The 21227-nt window shown below is 39.3% G+C and overlaps 1 protein-coding gene across 1 annotated transcript; it reads left to right on the forward strand.

Moving 5' to 3' along the window:
• Positions 1–775: 775 nt before the first annotated feature.
• Positions 776–21003, forward strand: lmln (leishmanolysin-like (metallopeptidase M8 family)). The gene is made up of 17 exons (XM_004081659.5): positions 776–908; positions 998–1266; positions 1865–1968; positions 2678–2708; positions 5041–5123; positions 5469–5586; positions 5754–5932; positions 6013–6118; positions 8500–8594; positions 9084–9201; positions 9368–9475; positions 9560–9747; positions 10668–10800; positions 12175–12334; positions 16036–16166; positions 16427–16637; positions 18083–21003. The coding sequence occupies exons 2-17, from the start codon at positions 1126–1128 to the stop codon at positions 18181–18183; spliced, it is 2007 nt and encodes a 668-aa protein (XP_004081707.1). The 5' UTR covers positions 776–908; positions 998–1125; the 3' UTR covers positions 18184–21003.
• Positions 21004–21227: the final 224 nt, after the last annotated feature.

Below are 21227 nucleotides of genomic sequence, written 5' to 3' on the forward strand. Positions count from 1 at the left end.
AACAGATTCTCCTGAGCCCGCTGTCAGTGAAAGGGGTGTGGATTTCGTTGCCATAGAAATGTTGACTTAGACCAACTATGACCAATCACTGTCGTCTATCTCCAATATGGCGACGTCCGCATTGCGGAAAAATGGCATCTGAATTGGCTTCATTTCACTGGAGCCAGAGGTAAGGCATTTTCTACAGGTGATGTCACACCTGCTTAGTCCAGTTCTCTATGCACACACCTGGTTATACAAAGAGAGGAGGGGAAGAAAACAACTGTAAGAGCCACACTACATGCTGTAAACATGAGTCACAAGAACATACTGATGAACAGAAATATAGTTTTTTAACATTGACTGTTACACTAATGACCTAAAAAACTAACACACCAACTCAGAACACAGACAACCAGTATGAGTGATCAACCACCAGACATGATGCTGAATATAGGAGACTCATGTATGACCTTTCCTTCATTAAATATTTTTGTCTTGAATCCACTGGGTGCCCATAATTGAAATTGAGGATCAGTGAAGATTGCTCCAACAGCATCATCCAACAAAAGACAGATCGGGACATGTAATGAGGAATAGATTTACTCAAATGTGATCTGTAATCATAATTTTATTTCTCATCTACTGTACCATTCTTTTCAAAAAACTTTTTTTTTTAATTTTTGGTCCCCCGTTCATTCTTTTATGTGTTCTTCTAACGCTAAATATGTAAATTAAGTTTTGTTAATAAAGTTTGCTTAAAAAAACTGGGCCATCTGTCTGCACACTTTTACTACTTCTCAACATCTTGGTAGAATGACGATCTTTGCAGCGCTTCCTGTGTTATTCGTGTTGCTCATCTTGCATTTCGACGATCTTTGCGGCGCTCTCTTCTCAGCTGATCAGACCAGGACCGCTGCAGCTTCCAGGTTGGTTATTTTTGCCGGCGTTTCTATCAGTCACTTCTGATTGTTCTCAAAAATGCCGTTTTTATTTTACTTCATTTTTGTTTCTACAGGGATGTTATCGTGTTGTGATCCACCCAAAAAGCGATGAATGATACGAGATCCAAGTGGATTGGACGGAGAGCCGCGGAGCTTCAGTTGACTCCGGGCTGCCAAGCCCCGACTGTCGGGGAGCTCCAGGATGGAGTCGAGGCTAAGCGGGGATGGCAAGTCGCTTTCCCCCCGTGTTGTCCTCGGTCCCGGCGTCCTCTTGTCTCTCCTGGCCGCGTTAGCCATTTGTTATGGCTCCTCCTGTAATCACCGAGTGCCGTCTCCCGCGGAGGTAAAGCCCTAATCTCAGCTGAGACGAACTAAGCTAACGCGGTGGCTGAGGTTGAAACGACCCGTCCGCTGTATAAATACTGTTGGTGGATGTAGGTGAATTAAACCCAACGTAACGTATTTGTGCTCCAAACTCTTCAGTTTTGTGAAGAATTAGCGGGATAAAATGTGAGCTAACAGGCTAAGCCAAAGCTAGCCCGTTTCTGTAGAGGAATGGCGTTAAGCTAAAAATATTCGTCCACATTTTTGCTTCAATTTGAGTCTTTCAGAGTTAAATTCGCATGAAACTGAAGGGTCTCCCTTAACCCAGGTTTGACCTACACGAGCCAAAATACGACTTCAAAATAAAAGCCTTTTGTTTACTGTTCATTTTTAAATAAACTCGCTATATTTTGTATATCTTTGTGGTTCATGTCAATTTAAAACGTTTCTGGTTTTTATCTTCAAAGTAAAAGTAAAAGCTGTTTAAAGGTTATTCTTGTGTGTTTATAACATTTTGCATTAATGGCCGTTTCAGTGTTAAACATACTTGCTGACATGATTTAAATGGAATTGTCATTCATATTTTTTTTAAGGTTGGTTGTTTCTTTTTTTTTTAGGTCATCCATCATGTGTATTTGAAGCCTGAGCGTTTGACCAAGAGGAGCTCTCCAGATGTCCTGCAGCTTAAAATAAAGATCATCTATGACAGCAGTGTTGACCAGTAAGCACCATTGCAACACTTATGTTATTGCAAAAGTATATTATACCAATGTTAAATCACAATTTAGGGCTGGTTGATAAAATTCATTAATCGATCTGAAATAGCAAACAACAAAGTCTCAAATGTGGCGAAACATTCCAGAAGAAAACCCAGCTTTAGTCCAAAAACATCCTGATCGAGATGAGAGAAAAAGTTGTTTGTGTACAAAAATCTATTGGAGAAGTGGATTCACTGTTAGTTAATTATGACATATTTGCTAGTGCTGGAAATAGTTCTCATCAGAACCCATTAAATGACAGAGGATCCCAAAAAAAGGAACATCTCTTCACAAACATAAAAAAAAAGTGAAACGATGCAGTTCACTGGAAACACCGGGTTTCCAAAGGGTGTGTTTGAATTTCTGTGGGACATTGATCCAAATGGCTCTTTGAGCTGGAAAGGTTGACAACCCCTTGTCTACAGTATAGTTTTTGCTCAAATCTTCTGGAATAATGTGTAATGCTAGAGCCTGTGTTGCCAGTGTTAATTTCAGTGTCGCTATAACAGATCTATAAACCTTTGAGTAAAAATATATTTCTTTCTTCAGCTGTCATAAAGCAGCTGTGAATTAGCAGTTTTCTTTGATAAAGGTTTTTTTTTAAGGATTCAGACATTAGAAACGCAGTAAAAGGAGATTTCTATATCATACTTGTGTGCTCTGTCTTTATAGACTTCCAGCTGACAAGAGGAGGCTGGTGAAGGTAAAGAGGAACTCATAACTTTACATAGTTATTTTTCTCTATTTTTATTTTGTAAGGACTTAACCTAAAATGATTCCTTTCTTAAGATTCAGAATCTCTCAGGACAAAGGCTTCAGGGGGGTACTCCAGAAAGCATGTTTAAACTACCCTGACTTTAACCCTGAACTCTGGCTGAAATCCGCCTGAACTTGCTTACTCTGGGTATGTCTGTTCCAAAAGACTGGAAATGAGTTGGCGTAATTACACTCGACTTGGTAGCCCTGGGTTAATGCACGTGCACAGCAGGTACATGAAGACATTCTCAATTGATCTTCGATTTCCGGAGTCACCATGGAAACGCATGGAGAAGAAAAGAGAGCGCTATACTTCAGTGAGACGGAGTCGGAGATTTTAATGACGGCGTATAAAGATTATACGTCCATCAAAAAAGTAACAGGCCTGCATCAGCAAAAGAAAGAGATTCTCCTTGGAGAAAAAGAACGGACAAAGTAAACGCATGAGTTTCTGATCTTATTTTCATTGTGGCGCATACATATAACTTATCCAACTTAAATTAATTCAGTTAGTAACAAGTACCGGTAATTGGGTTAAATTTATTCAACCTAATTTCTTACGTCTATCTAACTCAATATTTTTTTTACAACTCAAATTAACATATTTATCTAAATAAATGTCATATTACTCCAATTAAATTAAAGTTTTTCCATCTTAATTTATTGTAATTCTTGAACTCTCATACGTCTAAATTTGAGCCTGCAGAAATACTCATTTTTATAACATTAAAATGAATGAAACAAAATGGATTTATATCATGTAACCATTTACCATATCTCTGAATTTATCATCACACCACTGTACAGTAGGGCTGCCAAATAAACTCATCATCCTCTCCCTCCCTCTCACTCATGTTGCAGAAAGAATTAAACATAACAGGAAAAATAACTCGGCAAAACACAGTAAAAAAGCTAAACAACTAAACACATTTGGTCAAAAACCCACACTTAAACCCAAATCCGTCCAGACAGGCAATGGGAATGGTATCCCAAAATTCCTTGCGGTGCCGATCTAACAGCAGCACCAAAGTTACATCTACTTAAATGAATTAATTTGAATGAAAATAAAATAACTGTCTGAAAACTACGTGTTATTTTTAAGCTGACTTAACTAAAAAAACGATTTATCTTAACTAAAGCAAATAATTAAGTTAGATCAAAGTAAAAATGTTTATCTGTCCAACATCCATACGTGGTCTTATCACCCTCTCACGGTGGAAAAAGTATTATCTGAGCTTCTTCATCCACTAAATCATCTTCAAATGGACACGCCATGCTTTTTCACCTCTCTGAAAACAAACTAACCTTCAACTAAACCTGCTCCAGACCAGGTTATGTTCAGAGCATGAGTTGCCAGGGGAACTAAGCATACCCTGAAACATACCTCTGTTTTTGGAACCGAAAGCGGTGGTTGTACACTGCTTTAGCCTCAATTTTACTGTGGGAGCTAGCATAACCTGCTTTCTGGAATACCCCCCTGATCAGCTGAGAATGGCTAAACTTCAAGCTGCCTCTTTTAAGAGCCAGGGTTTTGCATTAGAAAGTTTGCATGCATAACTCCATAAGGGTCACCAAAGTCACAAAGATGGTTTGAATCATCAAGAACTCAGCAGAAATTGTTGCATAGGCAGACGGAATCAAAATACTAGAACAGGCCAGGCTGGGTCATCTGCTGGGTTTGATCAGGTCTGATTGTTGAAGATCTTTTTTCTTGAAGAAGCATCACAGTATTTTCATCTTTTGCATTTGGAAGTCGTCGTTGGACAACAAAGGCTCAAACACTAAGACTGTGGTTTCATTTTTAGTATAAGATGCATACCTTAGGTTTTAAAGCACAGCACAAATTTAGTTGAAGCTTTTGTCTTGTCACAATGAATTTGGATTTGAAAAATAATTTGATGTATGTTTAGTGTGGGAACACTTTGCTATTACCGTTAAGCAGTTTTTTGGTCAATTTCTCTGAACTTTTCTTCCGCTGCCTGATTATTCTTTATGGACACCTCAGTTGCAGTCTAATTGGGGGAGGGGGGGTGTCACAGATGTTGGACCTCATGATCTAAACTTCACACACTTTGTGGTGTGACCATAACATATTGTTTAATGTAGTAGAATTCAGAGGATTATTTCCCCAAAAACTTATCTTGGAATGACATGCGTTGAGTTTTTACAGCAGTATTAACTTGCCTTTAACTTAAAGAAATCTGTCATCATTGACTGGCACCTGAATTAAACAAGACGGGTAAAATTAGAGATGTTATAAACTGTTTTGCTCCCTGCAGGATAAGCTGTTTCCTCAGGCCATTGACTTCTTGCAAAGAGCTTTCAGTGTAAAGCACAGGGTGGGACCCATACTGCTCAGCAGGTTTGTGGTTCTCTACAACACTTTTCTACTGTTTGCCCTCATAAAGTGATCATCATTACTGCATTTTAGAAAAACATTACAAAATGGACATTGAAATTCTGTTTGCTATTATTTATGCATTTAAACTGGCTGAAATTCATGTTTTCTTTCTATAATGTTTCCATTTTCTCTTACAAAATCTTAAATATTTCAATAATTTATTTCAATAATTTGTTCTCTACCAGGTGATCATTTTTTGTGTCTGACACTTGATTTAGGTGGAATCTTGTTCTTCAAATGTTTTTCCTTCTGAAATAATTTAGAATCAAAGTACACAACGCTGCATAACATGGTTGTCTTTTTCAGACTATGTGCAACCAACCAGTACATGAGGAAGAGAAATGACCCTCATCGATACTGCCAGGAATCCTGTGCAGACGTCACCCGCTGTGGCCCCGTCATCGTACCACATCACCACCTTCAGGTCCGACCAGGCAGCAGACGCTGGCCACACAGTTTTGATTTTAGCTGCATTTATTGGCATTCACCTCCGTGTAATGTGGAATGAAGGAAGAAGGAGAAATAAAAGGATCTTATCTAGATCAAAGTGATAGGATGAAAGTAAGTTTGCCTCGTTTTTCTTTTCTTTAGCAATGCAAAGTATGCAGTGAGTTTGGAAAGTCGTGTGGCCCCACAGGACCTCCAGATGGCCCCGGGGTGGAGGGGTCGGACTTTGTGCTCTACGTCAGCGGAATAACCACGGAGCGCTGCGGACAGGAGAACATAGTAGCCTATGCTGCTTACTGCCAGCTGGAGGCGGAGCTGGACAGGTGTGAGGATCACAGAGGAACTTCACATTCTGTCAGCATCAACTGAAGCTAAATGTGTGTGTGTGTGTGTGTTTGTGCAGGCCCATTGCAGGCTATGCCAACCTGTGTCCTACCATGATCTCCTCCCAGCCTCAAGAGTTTGAAGGGATGCTTTCCACTGTCAAACATGAGATCATTCACGCCCTGGTAAAAAAAAAAAAAGAAGAAACATCTCTTTGATCCTGATAGTGACGCACGCACGATAATGACTTTTTACAACCGATACCCGATATTTTCCTGCCTCTTGTAGCTGATAGAGATACTCATACAATATTTTTTTTAAATAATAAAAGAAAAGATATCAGTAAGTACAAAGTAACAGCGAACGGCTCTTTTGTATTCAACACATTTGCAGAACTAATTTTACCTGCAAATATATTGAACAACAGTTTGTACAAACACTTTATTATCCATTTCAGTCTGCCATACATCTGTGAACAGAGAAACTGCGTTTTAATGGTCAGAACAAATACTAAGACTTTAACTTACATTTTTCAATACATATAATAACGTGCAAAATAAATAGTTTAATCTTAAGGTGCAAAAATTATTGCTTTGTTTGAAACTGAAGTGCAAAATAAATGGTTTCTCATAGAAATAAACTTTTCAAAAATATGAAGACCAGGATTGGATAACCCTGCTTTACATTAATCTCGATTTTTAGCACTGTCTGTTGATACGTCCCTCTTCAGGGAAGAGGGAGAAAATGTGTAACAAAGAAAATTGAGATAACCGGGCAGGGTTAAAGTTGACCACACAGCCGTTTATTCGGTGACAAATAAAGAAATCAAAGGGAACTAAAGGAAAATAAACAACAAAAGACCAAAGGTGGAATAAATGATGGTATAACTTAAATTTTCAGGCTCTGTAGCTATACAATTATGGCAGAAAGGCAAAACTGAAAATTACTCCAAATGGAAACAAAAGACCACAAGAGTAAATGTAACAAAAGGACAAAACCAGAATCAAACTAAGGGGGAAACCAGAGGCTTTCTCAAGCTCAGGCCAGGCAGACAGCAGGGGCAGGCTGGAAAACAAATTCCCAATCAGGAATGCAGCCGCCACTGGAGCAAAGGATCCTGGGAGCTTTTAAAGCTTCCCTCCAAGCCAGGCGATTGGAAGCAGCCTCAATCAGCTTATGCAGGGGGGGGCGGAGTCAGCAGCTGTGCCGGAGCTGACTTCTGCTGCAGGTGCTGAATTTCAAACACATACACACACCACAAGACAAGCAGACACTGCCAGGGGTCATAACATATATACTATAAAAAACAAAAACAAATCTTCTCCAGTTTTTTTCATACTTTGCTCGATCTTTGACCAGAATTCTTTGGTCTGAACAGAAGATATTTCTATGGATTTTTACAGCTGTGTGAAAACTCACCTAAACTTACTTTGTAGACCAAACAAGGGGGGGGTTATAGGTTTTCTCTGGTGAGGTTCACTACAGCGTACATGCACAGACCAATGCTACCAGAGTAATGCAAATAGTGCTATCAAGCGATTAATTTTTTGTATGCGATTAATTACTGCATCCTGTAATTAACTTTTGATATTATCACATTTGATCACATTTATTTTTAACTTAATTGGTGTGAAAAGCCTCATTGAGATATTCGTGACAATAAAAAGTGGCTTAGTGAAGTTTTCCTGATAACACAGACTTGCAATATTACCTTTTACACCAACAAGGGGGATTTTTTTCCATCTCAAACAATTAAGGTAAAAATAAAACACGAACAGAACATCAGGTACAGAGTGCTCAAATCTAACACAAAAACTGTAAAAAAAAAAAACTTTTCTGAGCAATCCAAAAAATATTGACCACTAACTTCTTAATGAGGTCACAGCAGCAACGCGATGCGTGCTGCATACACTCAGACATGCACTGTAAGGAGTTTTCAGCTGAGTTCAAATGAAACGTTAATGCAGCAGACACTGGCCCCTAGTTGGACCTTTGTTTTTTATATTTGAGAACATGACAACCGTTATAAATTAAAAGTGAGATTTACGGGATTAAAAAAAAAATGCGCTCATTTTTCTGTAATTATTTAAATCACAATTGGCACAATAATTTGACACCTGTAAATGCAAATGTTAACTTGCACACCAGAGAAGTGCATAAAAATCAGTATCTAGTGTGTAGATGTGAAGGATTGAGCAGGTTCATGCCGTTATAATTATGAGTTTTCTTCATCCCTAATGCTTATTTTTCTTTCTGGGAAGTTTAACCCTTGTATGTCATACATGTTGTATAGTCCCCTCTTAGAGGTGCAGTGTGAAAGGAAGCTAAAATTTAGTGACTTACATTTCTTTTCTTGACTAAACTGAGTTTCCTCATCCATGCTGGTCTGATCAAATACTGCTGAAACACTGTAGATTCCATCGAGCTTCTGGGAATCTAAAGATTCCATTTTCAAAAATGATTAAAGAGAGAAGGCAAAGGAGAGTGATACTTGCAGGTATACTTTGGTTTTGGTGTGAACACTGGATGAGATTTTCACCTCTGTTTTTCTGTTTCTGTCTACCAGGGTTTTTCCGCCGGGCTTTTCGCTTTCTATCATGACGACGAGGGCAAACCTTTGACTCCTCGCTTTGCCAGCGGCCTGCCCGCCTTCAACGAAAGGTAGCTTTAACTCTACTGAAGAATGTTAGTTTGATGCTAATCGCTCTTTAGTTGCACACATCGATTTGGAACAAGGTGCCATCCTGCATGCATTGTGTATTGTGCACAGATTGATGTGAACATGACTCTGAAATGAGCTGTTTTTTATCCTCAGGATAGAATGTGCACATAATTGTGAACAATAATCTGAATTAAGACGGTTTAATTTATGGTTAGAAGGTTCTTGAAACTCAGTTACTTTGCAGAGTCTTTATGGTTTCATACACAAAAATCTCTCTCAGAATAAGCAATAATAAACGTGGTGCAGGTGTGAAAAAGGCTTGTGGCTACTTTTGTACCCTCACCACAACCCCAACCCTCTGTCACCTTCAACAACCTCAAAGTCAGAGCTGAGGCCGACCCAACCTCCTGTTTGCAACAGCAGAGGCAGAGTGTCTGTGCACAGATGCTGCAGGTCTAACCTGTTGTCTTCAACCTGTTGTCCATCAGCCTCGGGCTGTACCAGTGGAGTGAGGCAGTGATCCGGAGAGTCAGCAGGCTGTGGGACATTCGAGGAGGGGTGATGGTCCGACACCATGTGCACGTCATGGTCACCCCTCGGGTGGTGGTAAGAGGAAGTTTTAATTTAATCAGATGTCTGAGAAAAAGGCACAGGTGTTTGGGTATTAATGAGATTTTGGGGTAATGTTTCCAAAGATGCCTGTGTTGTTGTTGTTAAGTTGTTTTTTTTCTGCCTTTTGAAATAAACTCTTAAACAAATTGTTGTGTCCCAGGAGGAAGCCAGAAATCATTTCAATTGCCCCATCCTGGAGGGAATGGAGCTGGAGAACCAGGGGGGGGCTGGCACTGAACTTAATCACTGGGAGAAAAGACTCCTGGAGGTTGTGACATATTCACTCTGCCTGCTTTAAAAAAATTAATAAAAACAACAAGTTCATAACTAGTAATGTATTCTCCTCTGTCAGAACGAGGCCATGACAGGCTCCCACACCCAGAACCGGGTCTTTTCCCGGCTCACGCTGGCCATCATGGAGGACAGCGGCTGGTACCGGGCCAACTACAGTCTAGCTCAGAGACTAGACTGGGGGCGGGGCCTCGGCTGTGACTTTGTCATGAAGAGCTGCAAGCTATGGATGGACAAACAGAGCCAGAGGTCCTTTTAACATCTATTTCAAGAAAAGTTTAGTCTCAAACCTGCAAAAATTTTCAGCGTGTTCTAAATTATGCAAATAATGTTTTAAATGTCAGTATAATTTAAGTCTAATCATTAGAGTCTATGTGTATGAAATGTTATTGAACAAACATAAATATTCAAATCTAAGAAAACTTTCAAAGTCACTGTTCCACATTATTACACACAGTTCCACATCATTTGATAGATTCTAAAGAACTGAAAATAATCATTTGTTGAATTTGCTGCATTGGGAGGTCATATTTACTGAAATCAAAAAAGTTATTTTAATTAAAAACCTCTTAAAAGTTCAAGTTACATATGAACATAGGACCCCTTATTTTGTAGCAACTTCACAATTCTTGCATCCACTGAACTTGAGTTTCTACGTAGAACTGCAGGCCTCTGGAGGATCCTACACCTTGATGTTGGTGGGACTCCAGAGAAACCAGCAGTCTCTAAAATGTATTTATCTGTCAGAAACCTTCCTCATTCTGCCTTTATCTGCAGCAACCCGTGTGTGCTCTGAATTAGCCACAAGTCTGTTGATTGTACGATGATCACATTTATGTTTTCCTGAAGTATCAAAAGGTTTTCATACCTTGTTTTCAGCATCAGAGATCCTTTTTCTTTTCCATATTGCTTGAAAATATTGGTCTGCTTAATAATGTGGAACGTCCTTCTTTAGTAGTCTTTCCTTTAATTGAACTCACCCGCCAAACTAATAATCACAGGTATCTAAGATTGATGTCAGTGATTCAAAGAGCCCAGAGACACAATATCATCCATGAGTTTAATGAAAAACAAACAATTAGACTTTTTTTTACACTTGAAAACAATTAGCACAATAACTTGGAATGAACTATAAAAAACCGGTTGTATGTTTTTACTGTTTGCTTTAGGCGACATGCTGTGACCCCTTACTGCAACACAGTGCGCTCCTCCCCTCTGCAGCTCACCTGCAGACAGGACCAGCTGGCTGTAGCCGTTTGCAACCTACAAAAATACCCAGAGAAGCTGCCTTTGGAGTACCAGGTACACCACCCAAGCCCATCTGTGCTCATGCAGTCAACTGAAGATCACAGAAAACTTATGAATCAATTAGTTTTTTCATTCAGTTTCTACCACTTTTTTACTCCCATTTGTAATAACAATATTTTGCAGAAATCTTGACGTGTTCCGTTAAAAAAAAGGGAACCAAAGTAATGACTTTAATTGTATCACTTCACCCACAGCTGCATAGGTTTTTAAAATCTGTCTTTTATTTTCACTCACTTCTGTGACCAAAGAGCTGACAGTTCTATCAAACTTTAGCCTGCATGGTTTTTGGCCCTCAACATTATCAGTAACTTGAGAAATCCCTGTGCTTTTTCTACTTCTGTGGTGATATTCTTGCACCAGAGGTGCGAAAAACTTAAATATATAATAAAAAAATTCAGAAAATGAATTTTTTGTGCTTATTACTACTGTGCAGTAAGGGCCAAACTGACATTTTCATAAACAATAATAACAATGATAATAATGGATTAGATTTATCTGCGCTTTTTCTTGTTGCTCAAAGCACTTACAATGTGTCCATTATTCATTCACTCCTCATTCATACTTGGTGATGATAACTACTGATGTAGTCTCAGCTGCCCTGGGGCAGATTACCTGCTCTACCATCTGAGCCACTTCCGCATACAATGCAGAAAGAAACAAGTGATAAAACAGTTTAAGAAAAATTAAAAGCCTGAAGAAATGATTCTTTTTGTTTTTTGTTGCATGTTGAAGCAGCGTGTCTTTTGCTGGGACCGCGTCCTTCCTGTTTAACTCCTTTTAGATTTCACCTTCAGGACGATGCACTAAAACGGGTGTCTGAGTGGCTCTTGGCTCAATCTGCCTCCTGCTCAGTGAAGAGTCTTTCTGAATTCTTCTGTGGTCATTACATGAGCACCCTGACATTGCTGGGAAGATATGGGAATGTTTACTATAGCAGCGTTCAGATTGTGGTTCATGTTATTCTTTTGGAAGACTCTTGTCTTTCTGGTCAGCACTTGGGCTTTCCTTTGAACTTGGCCTTCCTGTCCTCAACTTCAGACCGAGATCCGCAAAATCCAAATGATCCTCGCTGTTCAGCATCATGTTCAAGTATCTTCACAGTCAGTAAGGTCAGATGCAACACCTGAAAGTGTCATGAAAAAGTCAGTTTTGTGTTTTCTTTTATATTGGGACAAAAAGAGATGTGCTCTTCTAAACTAAAGGACAGGTCTTTTTAACTCATTTTTGTCATCTCGAACCTGAAAATGTTTGATGCTTGTTAAAATGTAAAAACTATAGCCTTCCTTTTAGGCTTCCGCTGATACCTTCTAGCATGTTTGTGTATTTTCTGTAACACAAAGGTGCTTGTGTCTGTCTCTTTGATCTCAGTATTTTGACCAGATCTCGGATGTGGCTGCAGACCAGCTCTCGTTTTATGGGGGGGCTGTGGAGATCGCAGACTACTGTCCCTTCAGCCAGGAGTTCAGCTGGCACCTCAGTGGAGAATACCAGAGAAACTCCTACTGCAGAGTGTCTGAGAACCAGCCAGGTAGTGTTCATGGCACATTAATGAAGCACTTTGGTTGGATTTCAATTTACTGTCCATGTGTTCTGCTTACATTCCGCAGTAAGATGAGACTCATAGTTGAGGCACCATTTTGATTTGAATCACTGGGACTTCTTTCAGTTTGGACTGTTAACATCTTCTGCCTTGTGGCTCATTGCCCAAGCTTTTTCTTTTTTGTGTTTTGAATCTCAGTTCTTCAGATTACTCGTATTAAACCAACATGGTCACCAAAATCAGCTTTTTTCTACAGTTGATCCACATCGTCACAGACATCTGCACAATTAAAACCAGCCAACATGGAAGAATCCTGGTGAAAATTTATGGAACAGTTTAAAAAAACAGCCAGAATTAAATGTTCCTTTTTATTCAGAAGAATTTATGGCTGTTACAAACATTAACAGTAGCAGGGACTGGACTGAACAACCCCTAACCGTCGCCTCCAAATAGGAAGTACCTGCTGGCCCCAAAAAGGCAAAATCCCATAGACTTCTATTGAGAAATAAACAGCTGTTACTCAGTCATTCTATTGGTCAGAATAACTATTCTTGATCTGATACCTTTTATTATCATGTTCTGAATGATCTTAATTTTTTTTCAATATACTTTTGCAGTAGTGTAAGTTATTCAAGTTATAAACCGAGCAATCAGATGCGTCAATAAAAGTAGATGGCCTTGCGTCAAACGTTCAAAGCATTTGATTGACAGATTCTCCCAAGCCCATTTTTAGTGGAAGGGTTGCGGCCTTCTAATTGTGCTCACTCCTGATTGAAGACAGTGGTTGCCACAGAAATGCAGATGGACCAATCACGGCTTACTAGGAGGTCTGGTTCCAACACAATGACTGACATATAGCTGAGAAATGGCAACGGAATTGACTTCATTTGGGGGACATCACTCGCGATTCGTCTGGTTATAATATACAGTCAATGACTTCAAGCCCTCAGGTAGGAAAAAAACAACAGGCATGCTGTTTGGCTGCAGCATCGGCAATCTCAAACATGAAAGGTCTTTCTGTGTAACTGCCTTCTAAAGGAATTTATGGCCTCTTTTTTTTTTTTTTGCAGAAGCATGAAATATGCATTTCCTTTTCTGGGAACTGGCTGGAATGCCTCAGATAGTTCAGCTAATAATGTTCCTCATGTATCCAGCCTACTTAAAGCAAGAAAAATGTTTTGAACCTTCAAAAACTTATGTTCACCTCTGAGTGCCTTCAAAGGACAGTACATGACTTTGAGTGTAGCTTTGAACCCATGACCTTAAAACATGCAGTAAAACGCTTCAATGGGTAGGAACCTCAATCTTCGTGTAAAAAGTTGGTGCAGCTTAAAGATTTTTATTTATTAAAGATTAAAGTCCCGCACCTATCAGTTTTTGACCTATTGTAAAAGCGTTCTCAGTGGTCTTTTAGTTATCGTTATGCTGTTTCTAGACAGAAAAAAATCAAAAAACCTGCGGCGTTTTATAGCAGGGATTCTTAATCATGGGGCCGTGGCCCAATCTTGGTCCGTGAGGATCAAATAGTGGGGCGCAAATATAAATTGTTCTGAATCAGAGGGCCGCGAGTGCTGTGGGATCTGAATGCAGCATTCCACCACTTGGTGGCAGTGATGCGTCAGTCAGGTGTTGTGGCATGCCCCAATACGCAGTGTAGCTGAGTCAAAAACATATATGTGTCCGAATTCCCACCCTAATCCCTAACTACTAAAAAACGACATAGTGTGGGACTATGTAGTGTCCTGGATTTTAACAGCAATTCGGACACCATGAAAATTACTTTTTTTTTTTTTTTCGGTGAATATGACGTCATTGATTTCACGGAGTAAAAACGTCATTGATATGAGCTTTTTGCGACGATCATTTATGAATCCACTATGTCCTGAAGTCAAAAAGTTAATGGTTTAAAAAACACATTTAAATACATTTTCTTTGCAAAAATCGTTCAAACACAATGCATTGTGGTCTATATTCGCCAATCTAGTGAGCATTGATGCACACTGGTTTTTCGCAGACTTCTGGGAAATTTCTAGGGCACTTGATTTTGTGTTCTGACAGCACTACAAAGTGTATATAATTAAACTTTATCAAAACCATCCCCACTTGTTTTTTATAAGACTTTTTTAATGCCACTTTGCCTGCTGTTATAAGTTCCTTAGTTCCCATCGAGCAGGTGAAATGGGGGAAGGGGGATGCGCCATCATGCGTGCCCCTCGTATTGCTGACCCAGCTGCTGCAGTTTCCCGGGCAACCGCTAGGTCAGGGGTGGCGAACAAGTTTGACACCAAGAGCCGATTTTTTTTTTCCACAGTGAGAGACAAAGAACCACACCACATACTGACCTGCCAAGACGTACACACACAAACGTGCAATTAAAGCTGTATCATTTACCCATAAAACGCTCCTTTCACTACAATACAACAGCAAGTATTTTACTTGTGTTTATTTCAAGGAAAGTGTCCACCCTCAATACACACATCAAATGCAGCTTAGCCAGAGCTAACACAGCGACTACCCTGGAGGTCAGATACCCCCTCCACAGACACACACACACACACACTCGCTCTATCTCACTCTTTTCTCTTTCCTCTCTCTGACACACACAACTACTTAGTGACATGCAGTGAGGTTGATGGCTGCTGAGAAACTGACTTCTATGAAGTCCGATTTACAATGATAATAACTGAATATTTCACCATTTATCCAACAGCATTTAACTGGTAATTCTTTGTATCTCAACATTCCTCTTTCAATGACACTTACACCAGCAAATACACAAACATCTGGACAGAGCATCCTTCTGGTGTCTGAATAATTCATATTCACAATAAACACATTACATACATTGCATTTCAGTTGTGTGTAGCATAAATAAATTTTGACCTTCAGTAAAAAAAATGTCATCATTTTTTTTTGGTTTAAAATTTAACTATTGACTGCATGCAAGCAGATACTTTATAAAATGTGTTAATATTGTAACGATTAAACTTGTTCATCACTATAGCGGGGACACAAATATTAAGCTGCTGAGTACCTGGCTGCATTGTAGAGCTGTCCGTGCCCCTCCCTTCAAGTTGTTAAGCTATTTATATGAACACACCCATAATTACCCAAACAGCATGGACCTGATTTCTGCTCATAGCCCCCTCACTCATGGTTTTACACCCATGATTCCCCACTTCCCATGAGTCTTAGGGGCTGAAGGCGAAACTTTGAAACTTGTATTTTTAAGTGTGCTTGTTTTATTACCACAAAACTTTATTGATCAAAATGCCTCATAAATATTTTTGGAATTCCGATTTATGTTAAGCATAACGACCCTGGTTTACCTGTTCCCTGTGAAAATAAATATTTTTGAGATGATTACATTTTATCAAATTTCCCCCCCACAAGGTTTTATGTTGATAAACCATAAAATGACTTGATTTAATTATTAAATACAAATCAAACAAGACATAGATCAATTTAAATCAACATGTGAATTAGAATGGGCCTCGAATAACTTTGTACTGGGAAAAATGGCTCCGGTGTCAAAAAGGTGAAGAACTTCTGTTTTATAGGACATAGTTTCTGCAGAGCGGCAGGAGTTCATTAGAAATTCTCCTGATGCTACTGATTCACAACAATTTGAATAAGGAAATGCCCAGGAATGCAATTTAAGCATACTGTTTCTTCCTGTGTGTGTTCAGACTGGTGGAGGAATTATGGAGCGGAAGAGTACGGACCAGATTCTGTGTGTCTGTACCAGAAGTCCGCCTTTGTGATGGAACAATGCTTCCGCAAGATGACATACCCAGACTGGGGATCGGGATGCTACAAGGTTTCTGACCCCCTAAAGTTGTTTGTTATTTGAGAGTAGTTCCAGATAGCTCCAAACCTATTTATCCAGGATGGTTCCATGGCAGCAAAAGTTTTATAAAGAGTCATCTAGTGTTAGTTTTCTAAAAGGCCAGACCCAGTGAAGTTCTCCTGTGTTAAAAAAAAATCGAAATTCTGAAAGTTATGGAACTTATTGAATAAACTAAACAACCATCAAAGCAGTGGCACAGCTTAGAGGATTGTCTCACTCTTTGCGCGCAGGTGTCATGCACGCCTCAAGGTCTGGCGGTGTTCGTCCAGGACCGCTCGTTTACGTGCACACGCAAGGGTCAGCTGCTAAGCGTCAGCGTTCGAGTCAGCGACTGGGTTTACAACGGCGTCCTGATGTGCCCCGCCTGCTCCGACTTCTGTGACAACTGCCCACTCCCACACCAGCTTTTGCCCATCAACACCTCCAGGAGCAACCCCATTGGTCAGTGACAGTCCAACTTACCATTCCACCTCACTGCTAGGGATGGGTATCATTAAAGTTTTAACGGTACTACTACGCTTATTGATACTGCTTATTGATCCGGTATTTTAACGATACTCTTATCGATACTTTTTGAGGACGAAAAATAAATAAATAACAAATTAAGAACATAAAGTGTTTTATTTCCTCATTATGCAACATCATTGCTTTTTTTTAACAAAACATTTTAATTTAACATTTTACCAAATTGAAAAGTAAAATACGTAAAAAAAAAGTTATTTAAAGAAAAATAAACCGCAATGTTTTGACATATTGCTGTCATGATGTAAATATAAAACAAATTAAATAAACTGTTCACTCTAAAATAAAATACAGTTGCATAGGGCAACGTGGTGGAGTATGCAGGTAGATTACAGAAAGCCGCACGTTCCTCTTTTTTTTTTTTTTTTGAAAGTTCTGCAAATGGTGCGTGATTTGAACTATGATAAACACAATCATCTTTGCTAATAATTTACTTTTTCTGCGAGTCCTGTGTTCAAACTTTAAAGGCTTCTGGGAATTTCCATCGTATTTATTTCCATTACAAGCTGCATGCGTTCTTGAGTGCGCGACACGGCCGCCCGCTGGAGGACTTTGTGTTTTGGGGGGGTCGCAAGAGTCACCGCGGTGATCAAAAATCCCCCGGGTGTGCGTTCAATACCGGGGCTCGGTACCCATACCCACTTTATTGATCAAAATGCCTCATAAATATTTTTGGAATTCCGATTTATGTTAAGCATAACGACCCTGGTTTACCTGTTCCGTGTGAAAATAAATATTTTTGAGATGATTACATTTTATCAAATTTCCCCCCCACAAGGTTTTATGTTGATAAACCATAAAATGACTTGATTTAATTATTAAATACAAATCAAACAAGACATAGATCAATTTAAATAAACATGTGAATTAGAATGGGCCTCGAATAACTTTGTACTGGGAAAAATGGCTCCGGTGTCAAAAAGGTGAAGAACTTCTGTTTTATAGGACATAGTTTCTGCAGAGCGGCAGGAGTTCATTAGAAATTCTCCTGATGCTACTGATTCACAACAATTTGAATAAGGAAATGCCCAGGAATGCAATTTAAGCATACTGTTTCCATCGTATTTATTTCCATTACAAGCTGCATGCGTTCTTGAGTGCGCGACACGGCCGCCCGCTGGAGGACTTTGTGTTTTGGGGGGGTCGCAAGAGTCACCGCGGTGATCAAAAATCCCCCGGGTTCAATACCGGGGCTCGGTACCCATCCCTACTCACTGCATCCAAAAACAAGCTAAACATTAAAATAAGATTTGTTGAAAAACAAGATCCACATAGTCCAGTTTGTTTTTAGATTAATCAAATGAGAACCACTGATGTTAACTGTATATTTAAAAATGTCATAAAAGAGACTGTTCTGTTTTTAGATCCGTGCTCCAGTTCTTCTGGTCTGACCACAACTCTGTGGCTTCTTCTGCTCAACCTGCTCCCTCTAGTGGTTGGACTGCTACTCTGCCACTACAGCTGATGACACTCATGCAAACACACTGAAGGTAGCTGAACTATATCCTGTACTGTAGTCCTTTAAGGATGTCAACTGGATGTTTCCCTCCTACTTTTGACTTTAACATGAAAAAAAGCCATTTTTGTGGACTCTTCAAATTTTTTAATCCTCTTTTTCTATTACTTACAATTTTCTGTAGCATTCCTTTTTTTCCTCTGATCTCCTTTTCATCTCTTGAACTCTGGCTCAGCTGTAACTTTAGCTCCTGAGCTCCATACAGGTCTGGACTGGTGTCTTTACACCAGTGGTTCTTAAACTATTTCCCCAGTAGACAGGAGGAAAACTTTCACCCAATAGGTTTTTTGAGTTCCAGATGTGAGCTTTTTTTGTGGATCTAGAAATCTCAACATGTTTAATTTCTTCTGTCTTCATTTTAGCTATGTAACTTTTTCTTACATTTCCCACCAACAGGTTCAAGTGTCTGACTTAAATGAGTCATGTAAACTGTGCTTCAATGGTGGGTGGGGGTGGGGAACACTCATCATCATTACAAGACTCATACTTTTGACACTTTCTGACCTTAGATTTTAGCTGGAATTAAGGGTGCAACGGTTCTTTTTAACAACGATTTGATTCATATCATAATTTGTGCTGCCAATCAGATTCATAGTCAATATTAGTTCATTTTGAATGATCTGATTTACTGACCTAAAATGGATCCGGGACATCTTTATCCAAAACTTCAACCAGTGTGCTCAGAGAGAAATACCTGGTACTGAACATTGCAGCTGAAGTCTTCCAGATTCTTAGATTTCTTCAGGATAATCAGGTGTAAATGAAATATGTGTCCAAACAAACAAGTAAACAAGAATGAATGTCAAATCCATTCACATTTTAGTTTCCTAAAGTTCAGCCCACTGTTGTATTTTCACATCGAAATAATCCTAAGGGAACATTCTTAGAACATTCTAGCACACTGTATGGTCAAATGTCTTTGTTAATTCAAAGTGTTTCCACACATTGAACTGGAAAGATGGACTGATCAGGTTTTTGCTGACCTCACATGTGTGTTGTCTGCTATGATGCACTTGGTCGTTTTTACGTTAGAGTAAAATGAACCTACGGTGCCTCAATCCAAATAGTATTTTCCAGTTGCATTATAATCAATTTATTTAATTTTAAAAGATTTTATAACGTATGGGTCGATTTGATTAACAACTTACCTCAGACATTGATCTGGTTCGATCCTAGGTTTAGAAATCGATCAATCGGTTAAGTCGATTAATCATTACACCCCTAACTGGAATTGATCGTTTCGCTTTGCAGACAACTTTGGTGTGTTTCTTTCCATTCCTTCAGATTCTTGTCCATTCTCCTGACTGACATGTTCTATTGTCAAGAACACAATGTCTGTTTTTTGCCAAAATTTGATTCCGTTGGCTTTATCTTCTGACTGATTTCGACCCTGGAGGTGGGAAGACTAACAGCTGATGAAGAACCACTGGTCTACATCGACCTAACTAACCAGACTACAGTACACTTTTATTAAACCAACAAACTTAGCTGCTGTATTCAGACTGGAGGACTAGACAGCTGCTTAACTCAACTAATGCTGTATAAAAGGAGGTCATATACTGTAAGCAGCTCTGTGGCAGCTACGGTCCTTATTCAGGAAGGATCATTAGATACAGTTCTAATGGAGCCTCCTCAATACTGGCAAAGTGAGGGAAACACTGACACATCTCCATGTTTTTAAGAACCAGATTTGATTTGGTTTAAGTCCTGTTGGGGATGACAGGGATGCTTGATTAGTTCTTAACAGAATTTCTTGTGAATACACTTGTTTACAGATTTTACAACCCCACTGAAAGCTGCTTTTTATCCCATGTATGTGGAACAAGTCACTCAGACAGAGGGTCTGGTCTATTTTACTTTTTTGAAACAAGCGAAGCTGTATTTCAGAAACATCTCTGCTAAACATCCCCAGGGAATGTTTGGCAGTTTGCATCTTGTCATGTGAATGCTTCTAACATTGATGGGGCCTTTTCTGCAGAAGTGCATGATTAAGAGCAGCTTTGGTGATGTGAGTCACACTCAACAGTCAGACCTTCATGCCACCAGAAACTTGTCGGTTCCGTTACTTTTCTTCAATATTGATACTTCAGTGAAGCTCCAGATCACCCTGCCTCATCTGATTCCTGTGTTTATTTTAAAGTAATTTAATAAACCCATCCTCTTAGCTAAATTAAAGGAGAACATTGGAAAATGTGGCACCATCTCAGAACAAGGAACCATTTGAAGAAGTTGAGTTTAAATGTGCAGGTTTTTTGGCACTGTACAAATAATTAATAAACTGGAAGGATTCTTTCTTTGCGTGGGGGAGAGGCGGGGCTTGTGCCTGTGGATGACATCCCAGCGGTTTTTAAAGGCCTCCACTTGCTGATGGACTGCTTGAGTGGAGTGTTTTTGAATGAACCTTAAGCTGTTAGGGATCAGTTTTGATCTTTTTCTTTTTCCCTTTGCATGAGGCAGGTTGACATGTTCTTCACACTGGCCTGTTGGATTTTCTTTGAAATGGTTTTAAATGTCTTAGATCCTTTTTGTGCAAAAAACTTATGGCTTTCAGGAAACTAATAGAGAAATGATTCTGATCATGAAAAGACGTGAAGACTGTTTGATTATTTGATACTGAGGGAAACGGTTTTGTCTGCATTTTTTGTAAACTGGCTGACCGTCCCGTTTAAAAAGACTGTTTTAAAATTGCAGACTGTTGTGAAAAGTCACCATTGAGGTGCAGAGGCCAATGTCAGCACCTTTCCAAAGAAAATACAAGATATGCATCAATTGGTAGTTTCGTGTTTTAAATTGTTTACTCTAAAGTGTGTTAACATGACCATAACACCTGAAGGTCAGAGCTTCCAGGACCTCTGAATGACTATCAGATCTGTCATCATTCATGAGTCAGAGAAAATGTTTCGTAGTATTTATTTGGCCAAGAATCCCACGGCAGACCCAAAACAACCAGAAAAAAAAATTAAACCCTAATTAAGAGAAGAAGACAGAGTTAA

The sequence above is a fragment of the Oryzias latipes genome, chromosome 21 (genome assembly GCF_053564925.1).
Source record: "Oryzias latipes strain Hd-rR chromosome 21, Olatipes_Hd-rR_3.1".
In the NCBI taxonomy this organism is placed as follows: domain Eukaryota; kingdom Metazoa; phylum Chordata; class Actinopteri; order Beloniformes; family Adrianichthyidae; genus Oryzias; species Oryzias latipes.